At 40.2% G+C, this 10000-nt stretch overlaps 2 protein-coding genes across 2 annotated transcripts in view; one reads left to right on the forward strand and one right to left on the reverse strand.

The window, feature by feature from the left end:
* LOC311041025 (target of Nesh-SH3-like) overlaps positions 1–10000 on the forward strand; it is a gene marked incomplete at its 5' end in the record, with an annotated part of 759687 nt that overhangs the window by 308152 nt on the left and 441535 nt on the right. The gene's annotated exons all lie outside the window — the stretch shown is intronic.
* Positions 1–10000, reverse strand: part of xdh (xanthine dehydrogenase) — a gene marked incomplete at its 5' end in the record, with an annotated part of 71530 nt that overhangs the window by 59895 nt on the left and 1635 nt on the right. Inside the window, 4 exons of the mRNA XM_084051400.1 lie at positions 818–944; positions 3262–3370; positions 3874–3970; positions 6081–6138. Coding sequence (XP_083907526.1) covers positions 818–944; positions 3262–3370; positions 3874–3970; positions 6081–6138 — 391 coding nt within the window. The remainder of the gene's footprint in view (positions 1–817; positions 945–3261; positions 3371–3873; positions 3971–6080; positions 6139–10000) is intronic.

The following is a 10000-nucleotide window of genomic DNA, read 5'->3' on the forward strand; positions in this document are numbered from 1 at the left end:
TCAACCACCAAGAGGCTTTGACACAGCAGGAGGACATAGCCACAGAAAGACACGCTGCATTTGAGAGCCACTGAACAGTGGAACCACTAGCCAAGTGGAGATCGCTGTCAGAGACGTAACCAAATGGACCCGTACGCCAAGTAAAGATGGAGGAAAGAGCCATGAAGACTGGAAAACTATATTCGATAACTAATGTGTAAAATATTTGTTCGTACTGCCTGATCTCTGGCATATCAACGTCTAGAAGGGTGAGAATCAATTATGGTGTGAGTCCATCCAGAAATGGAAAATAACTGTACTTAATAGTGCATAGTGGTGTGAGTCCATCCAGAAATGGAGAATAACTGTACAGGAACTGTACATAGTCCGTGGAAGACGGAGAGTGAATCAAAATCAATCCGTGAAAGGCGGTCCGAATTGGTAAATTAATCCGTATGGAGCCCTCAGCCTTGAGAAACAGAGATTTAAGGTACAAACAGAGATAGATTTGACATTATACTAAATTTTATACAAAATTGAGCGAGAAGCTCTCAAAACTCTCAAACCCAAACAAGTAGATCTCTGATTGATCATACAGGAAATGGTTGAGAAAATATATAGCTTTGTCATTCTTAAAAATCTCCTGTCTGTTGTACATGAATATGATTATTCATTTACAAAAACAAAAAACTCTGGAATTGTAATGGTTATTTTAAGAAAGCCAGCCTGTTCTTCTATCTATTCTGTACCGTCTAACTCACAGCAGGGGTCTTTAGTCAACTCAGCTACTGTCAGTACACGTGTATATATGCGTGTATATATGCGTGTGTGTGTGTACCTTGAAAAGCCTCCTCTATGTCGGCCATCTTGGGGGCGGGGTTATTGCGTAGCAGAGCGTACATGGACATGACGATGCCGGGGGTACAAAACCCACACTGTGACCCATGAGCAAGGGCTATACGCTCCTACACACACACCACACACACACACACACACACACACACATATACACACACATACACACACACACACACACACACACACACACACACACACACACACACACACACACACACACACACACACACACACACACACACACACACACACACACACACACACACACACACAACACACACACACACACACACAGACAGACACAGACACAGACACGCACACACACACACACAACACACAACACACAACACACACACACACACACACACACACACACACACACACACACACACACAGACACACACACGCACGCACACACACACACACACACACACACACACACACGGACACAGATTTCATTGTTGCTTTTATCAATGTAGTTATAACCTATAAATATATGATGAATATATGAATATATTATAACCTATCAATATATGATGAATATATTATAACCTATAAATATATGATGAATATATGAACATATTATAACCTATAAATATATGATGAATATATGAATATATTATAACCTATAAATATATGATGAATATATGAATATATTATAACCTATAAATATATGATGAATATATTATAACCTATAAATATACGATGAATATATTATAACCTATAAATATATGATGAATATATGAATATATTATAACCTATAAATATATGATGAATATATGAATATATTATGAATCTATAAATATATGATGAATATATGAATATATTATGAATCTATAAATATATGATGAATATATTATGAATCTATAAATATATCTAGGGATGCACCGATGTGACATTTTGGCCGATATCGATATCCGATATAATATATCGGTGTTATGGCCGATAACCGATATAACCGATATCGATATGATCGATTAAAAAAAACAGTTTCATCCAGTCTGAAGAACATGTGTAAACACTGCATTTGAAAAAGCAATCCCTGTTTATTCCAAATTATTTGATATTATCGTCTGGATAATCCCCAGAGCAAAAAAAACATTTGTGTCAACTGTAAAAAGTACCAGTGACAGCAGCTTAGAAACTTGGCAAATATCATTGATGTAAAGCAGTGGTTTTCAACCTTTTTTGCGTCAAGGACCCCCAAATTGACAAACATTAGCCCAGGGACCCCCATTTGAAAAGTTATGCCAGGGACCCACAATAAATAAATCAATTTCAAGGACCCCCAGTTTAACATGCATTAGGCAACAGACCCCTATTTAATGGCATTTATATCTCTGGGACCCCAATTTTTTATTATAAAATCAATGTTAATGTAACTCTGAGAGTGTACAATTGGAACCAAATGGACCCATTAGGGTCCATTTGGTTCCAATTGTACACTCTCAGAGTTACAGACCCATAACGGTCCATTTGGTTCCTATCTATCATTTAGCTGGGGACCCCATGGAACTCCCTCAAGGACCACTGGTGGTCCCCGGACCACTGGTTGAAAACCACTGATGTAAAGAATGAAAAGTTTGGGGGACACGCCACAAGCAATGTCCAAATGATTTGAGCTGTATTTGCCCTGCTTCACAAACTGTTGACGTCTGTCCAAATAACTTTGTTTTAATCCAGTCTACTGCAATGCCTCTAATACCAATTTTCTCCAGTTTGTTTATTAATATGTTGTGATAGATAGTGTCAAAAGCTTTGTTGGGGTAAATTAATATTCCAATTGCATCTGTGATTCTTTCAATGGATTCCATCAATGCCTGAGATGTTGATCTGTTAGTTCTAAAACCATATTGACTCTCTGAGAGTAGGAAACATTAAATCTTTACAAAAAAGAATCTAGTCTGCTATTGAAACGTTTCCCCAGTAGGCCTATCTTTGAAAATTGTGACCAATTGGTTCCATTTGTACACTGAATTTACAGACCCATATAAGGGTCCATTTGGTTTGTACACTGAGTTACAGACCCATATAAGGGTCCATTTGGTTCTATTTGTACACTCTGAGTTACAGACCCATAAGGGTCCATTTGGTTCTATTTGTACACTCTGAGTTACAGACCCATATAAGGGTCCATTTGGTTCTATTTGTACACTCTGAGTTACAGACCCATATAAGGGTCCATTTGGTTTGTACACTGAGTTACAGACCCATAAGGGTCCATTTGGTTCTATTTGTACACTCTGAGTTACAGACCCATAAGGGTCCATTTGGTTCCTAACTACCCATCATTTAGCTGGGGATCCCCGGACCCCACTTTTAGAACCACTGTCCTACACTGTGTGTGTGTGTGTGTGTGTGTGTGTGTGTGTGTGTGTGTGTGTGTGTGTGTGTGTGTGTGTGTGTGTGTGTGTGTGTGTGTACCTGTACAGGGTGTAGTTTTCGGGCGGTGCTGCCGATCCCCTCCACTGTGGTCACATGACTCATATGTACTGAACACACTGGAGCCAGACACGCATTGACTGAATAATGACTGATTAGCATAACGTTAAGTCATTAACATATCATTAACATATCATTACCATAATGACTCATATGTACTGAACACACTGGAGCCAGACACGCATTGACTGAATAATGACTGATTAGCATAACGTTAAGTCATTAACATATCATTAACATATCATTACCATAATGACTCATATGTACTGAACACACTGGAGCCAGACACACATTGACTGAATAATGACTGATTAGCATAACGTTAAGTCATTAACATATCATTAACATATCATTAACATATCATTACCATAATGACTCATATGTACTGAACACACTGGAGCCAGACACGCATTGACTGAATAATGACTGATTAGCATAACGTTAAGTCATTAACATATCATTAACATATCATTAACACACACACACACACACACACACACACACACACACACACACACACACACACACACACACACACACACACACACACACACACACACACACACACACACACACACACACACTACAGGATACAGCACAGTGTGTAGATGAGGTGTGTATTTGGACACCATCACGGTACAGGCTCCGCAGCCGCCCTCGGCGCATCCCAGCTTGGTTCCGACCAGACCCACTAACGAGCTTGTTAAGGAATTAACATATTAATACATTTATATACACACACACACACACACACACACACACACACACACACACACACACACAGAGTGTACACATGGAACCAAATGGATCCGTAAAAAGAAAAGTAAATTAAAGAACCAAATTTTTGGGCAGAATTTCCTCTTTTGTCAACAAAGTGTTCTCAGGATCCTTTAGCATAACGTTAAGTCATTAACATATCATTGACATTCTCAGGACCCTTTAGCATAACGCTACGTCATTAACATATCATTGACATTCTCAGGACCCTTTAGCATAACGCTACGTCATTAACATATCATTAACATTCTCAGGACCCTTTAGCATAACGTTAAGTCATTAACATATCATTAACATATCATTAACATATCATTAACATTCTCAGGACCCTTTAGCATAACGTTACGTCATTAACATATCATTAACATATCATTAACATTCTCAGGAGCCTGATTCAGACGCTCTTTGACTATGCTTTTGCACCTCCTGGTTCTCCAACATCTCAACGTCACTAAAGACTAAAGCTTCAAACCTCTCAAAACAAACTGATTGGACCACTTCTCGGCCTGGGGGGCCCACCATGGCCCACCTTTCTCTACCTCATTTTGCTAGCCTAGGACGGCTCAGGGTTAGAGGACAGGGTTTAAACAACTAAACATGTCAAAATAGTCAATAGGACTCTGGGTTAGGGTTAGTAATAATACCCACATATCTGACTAAATACCTCCAACAAGTTAGTGACACCCACAGCCACAACACTAGAGGGAGGGTAAACAACTATCTCATAGATATTCAACTGGCGGCCCGCGGGCCACGTGCGGCCCCCGAGGAGCTTCCTTGTGGTTCCTGGCCATATTCCCCCCCCCCAAAAAAAAAAAATGTTTTTTTTTTGTATTTTTTTCCATAATTATTATTTATGTAAATATATGTTAGTTTTTATGTTATCAAAGTTAAAACAGTACAAATTATTTATCCTTCATTAGTTCTTGAAAGGCCATCTTTCATTGGAACTTAACTTAGAACCTTAAATAGAACCGAATTAGACCGAATTAAACCAAATTAGACCGAATGAGAGCGAATTAAACCGAATTAGACCCGCATTAGACCCGAATTAGACCGAATTAGACCGAATTAGACCCGAATTAGACCGAATTAGACCGAATTAGACCGAATTAGACCCGAATTAGACCCGAATTAGACCGAATTAGACCCGAATTACACCGAATTAGACCCGAATTAGACCCAAATTAGACCCGAATTACACCGAATTAGACACAAATTAGACCGAATTAGACCCAAATTAGACCCGAATTAGACCCGAATTAGACCGAATTAGACCCGAATTAGACCGAATTAGACCGAATTAGACCCGAATTAGACCGAATTAGACCCGAATTAGACCCGAATTAGACCGAATTAGACCGAATTAGACCCGAATTAGACCGAATTAGACCCGAATTAGACTGAATCAGACCGAATTAGACCCGAATTAGACCGAATTAGACCCGAATTAGACCGAATTAGACCCGAATTAGACCCGAATTAGACCCGAATTAGACCCGGAAATAGCCTAGGTATAAAATAGGGCTGAAGTGGTTAATGTATGTTTCATAATATCATAATTTATATCTGAAAAGTAACTAGTAACTAAAGTTTTCAACTAATTGTAGTGGAGTAAAGGTACAATATTTGCCTCTGAGATGTAGTGGAGTAGAAGTAAAAGTATTGGAAATTGTAAACACTCAAGTAAAGTACAAATACCTCAAAATTGTACTTAAGTACAGTACTTAAGTAAATGTACTTAGTTACTTTACACCACTGCACTTCACTAGAGGGAGTGGAAATAAACCAGATGGACCAATCAGGAAGAGGACCAACATGTGCACAGAGAGAGTACTGGAGTTGGAACAGTAATAAGTTACTAGTTACTTATGTAATACTTTAGGGCCGTCCAAGTTCAACTGTGTTTATCTTTGTTGAGTCACAGTTTATAGGACACAGTGTGTGTGTGTGTGTGTGTGTGTGTGTGTGTGTGTGTGTGTGTGTGTGTGTGTGTGTGTGTGTGTGTGTGTGTGTAAGGATACATTTCCTCCTCAGGTAGGTCAACAGGGTCATCTCGGGGTCAGCTCTGCGCTCAACGACCTGGAAGTGTTAAAAAATATATATATAAACAATTATGTAAATATGCAAATATTATGTAAATAGTATGTAAATATGTCCTTACTCATGCTAATGATTAAAAACATTAGTGTGTAACTTGATGTGAAATGAGCTGAACTTCAACAGTTAAAGGACGACTTCACCACTTTTCAACATATCTTCATATAATAGGTCCTCACTAATGCTCATGATAAAATGATACCATTTTCTTCTAAATCAGTCTGTGTCTCAGAGGAGGGGCTGTAGACAGTTCAGAAACCCGTCTACCAGTGACATCATCGATGGGGAATCCAAGCTAATAGAAACTGCAGGCTTTGTATTCCTGGAAAGTTGCGATGCAATAATAGATGCCATTTTTCTCGCCTTAATAAGAATCGGAATAAAAAAAATTCTAATCTTTTTTGGGGGAAAAAATCCTGCCTAACGATGATGTCACTGGTAGACGGGTTTCTGGACTGTCCACAGTCCTCCTATGAGACAGAGACCAAGTAGATTTTTTTTTATCATTTTATCATGAGCATTAGTGAGGACCTATTATATGAAGATATGTTGAAAAGTGGTGAAGTCGTCCTTTAATGTATCAATAATGTGTCAATAATGTATCAATAATGTGTCAATAATGTATCAATAATGTGTCAAGCTGCTTCATGCTGCTCATTAACGTGAACAAGGAGAGACGAGCACAACGGCTGGTGTGTGTGTGTGTGTGTGTGTGTGTGTGTGTGTGTGTGTGTGTGTGTGTGTGTGTATGTGTGTCCGTCCTGTCTGTGTGTGAGCAGCTAATCTCCGGCACCGTTGGCCCGGTCGCTCCGAAACTGTGCACACACACTCCCTGGATGCCAATTCAGAACCTCTGCCCCAATGTTTTCACATGGGCCTGTTATAGCGCCACCAGGAGGCCGATTTGTGCAAAACCCATTTTTTTTACATTACTCCTACAGATTTTATCCAAACGTCATGCAGATCGGTACACAGTATCTCTATAGTCATGTGATCAACCCTGATCTGTCCCATTTCCCTTATTACATCCTCATTGGCTAAGGTTGGCTTCCAAAGTTTGCAGGATTGGTCCGTTTTGAACAAACTGCCTCAAACCATGAACACAGCGTGCGATTTCCGTGAAATTTCACACGCACATTCCCACTAGGCCGAGGAACAAGAGACGAGCACAACGGCTGGTGTGTGTGTGTGTGTGTGTGTGTGTGCGTGCGTGCGTGCGTGCGTGCGTGCGTGCGTGCGTGCGTGCGTGCGTGCGTGCGTGCGTGTGTGTGTGTGGCCGCCGCGGCCTTTCATCATAAAGTTTAAATATAAAAACGTTGAAATTAAACAAACATGTTTAGCTCAGCATCAGCTCTAATATAACCTCAGTTATCTTGGCATATGCTTCCTTTCTTTATAAGACGGTCGGATCATCTGTGACAGCAGCACGTTTTCGAAACGTCGGATTTTCATGTTGCGCCGCTGTCTCGTTAAAACCAGCTGGGTGAATATTCAGCACTTCACCACGGTAAAGCTACGCTCATGTTTAGACCAAGGGGCAAGTCTTACATATTTACGATGAGGCCGACAAAATGGCCAGAGTGACGCTGTTTTACCCTGCGGTGTCAGAGAGAATTTATTTTAACGCAAGGTTTTTTGACAAACTTTAGACTAGATTTTCTTACTGTAATAAAAATGGTCATAAATTCTACATGCTTCCAGTCGCTAGTTTAAAGTCTCCTTTCAATCATCAGGATATGCGTTTTGCTAAATTATGGTCCTATTTATTATAAAATTGACGATAAAGTAGGCTATTCTCTAGGAGGGGCGGGATGATTTGATTGACAAGCTACACAACCAATAGCATTAATTCCCCACCCCCCGCTCTTGATTGACAAGCTACCCAACCAATAATGGTCTGGTCTCATTCTGACGCGATATTGAAATATGGCGGACCTACAGTCTTCATTTTGGGTCTGTAGAAAGCAGCGGAGGGGGTTTGTCCATCTCATTTATACAGCCTATGGTTTAGACCCTCCAGAAAAATGCGTTTATGCGATCGCAGAATTTACTGCATAATCAGCAAAATGGCGCATAATTATGCGGGGGTAAAGTTTTTTCAAAAAGGCCGCATCGCATCGCATAATATGCACATCGCATCGCATAATATGCGATTCACATCGCATATTTCGCAACTTTTAACATATTTCGCATATTTCACAACTTTCCGCATATTTCGCAATTTCACCGCATAAAATTGCAAAAAACACCCGCATAATTCGTCGCAGAATCAAGGATTTTAGCCTGCTTTTTTCTGGAGGGTCTACATGTTTACTGCATTAAAGCTGTGGTTCTCAACCTTTTCAGACCGTGACCCCCCCAAAAATAATCATATTTGAACCGGGGACCCCCATTTTGTTTGACTCGGGTTCCACAGATAAATATTGCGAAAATTGCAGATCTACAAGCCTCGAGAGGCGTTGTTGCGAGCTCCGTCGTGGTCCCGACCCACAGGTTGAGAACCTACAAGCCTACAAGCAAAGTTACGTGTCTATGTCGTCGACCGCGTAATGTAATGTTACAGAACCTTACAGGATTATTTGGTTCCCAGAATGCTCAGTATTGTATACTCCGTCGCGCCTCATTTAGTCAGGGGATATTAAAAAAGTCTTGGAATAAATTCCTTACCAAAAAAAATCTTCACCAATGTGTTTGTAAAGGTGTCTAGTAACACATCTCACAAAGACTGGAATTCAGTATCCCTAGGGGAATTTTTGACAGCTCCTTAAAGTTGGGGTACCCACCATAACCTTGGTTAAAAACAAAATCCCCCAAACAAATACAAATTTCATTGTGTTTTAAGTAGCATGTGAGGTGTCAAACTAGGGTGTTTGTATGATTCTGAATCCATTGCAATCATTTGTTTTGCACCAAAACCACTCCTTGGGCTAAAAACGGCCCAATCTCAATGGGCTTTTTACACAAAAAGTATACATGGCTATGGCCGTTTTTAGCCCAAGGAGTGGTTTTGGTGCAAAACAAATGATTGCAATGGATTCAGAATCATAAAAACACCCTAGTTTGACCCCTCACATGCTACTTAAAACATAATTAAATTTTGATTTTTTTTTTTTTGATTTTTTTTTTAACCAAGGTTATGGTGGGTACCCCAACTTAAAGGAGCTGCCATAAATTCTCCTAGGGATACTGAATTCCAGTCTTTGTGAGATGTGTTACTAGACACCTTTACAAACACATTGGTGAAGATTTTTTTTGGTAAGGAATTTATTCCAAGATTGGAAAATATTCTGCTAATATCCCCTGACTAATTGTTTATGCTGCCCGAAAGATCAGATCTGTAAGCTGTCGACGCGCCATGACGCAGCGCGTCGACAGCTTGTATGTCTGTTATGTTGGGTAGGTTCTGGCGACGGCACATTATACGCGTCGTAGCAAATTAATGTGTCTGGGGTTTGAGAGGCTATGATTGATGTAAACTTATAGTAGTCTACTGGCATTGGTTCTCAAAGTGGGGTCCGGGGACCCCCCAGGGGTACTTGAGGGGGTTCCAGGGGGTCCCCAGCTACATGATAGATAGGAACCAAATGGACCCTTATGAGTCTGTAACTCTGAGAGTGTACAAATGGAACCATATGGACCCTAACGGGTCTGTGACTCTGAGAGTGTACAAATGGAACCAAATGGACCCTTATGGGTCTGTAACTCTGAGAGTGTACAAATGGAACCAAATGGACCCTTATGGGTCTGTAACTCTGAGAGTGTACAAATGGAACCAAATGGACCCTAACGGGTCCATTTGGTTCCATGTGTACACTCTCAGAGTTAAATTTAACATTGATTTTAC

The sequence above is a fragment of the Gymnoscopelus microlampas genome (assembly GCF_963454915.1).
Source record: "Gymnoscopelus microlampas genome assembly, chromosome: 24".
NCBI classification, from domain to species: Eukaryota; Metazoa; Chordata; class Actinopteri; order Myctophiformes; family Myctophidae; genus Gymnoscopelus; species Gymnoscopelus microlampas.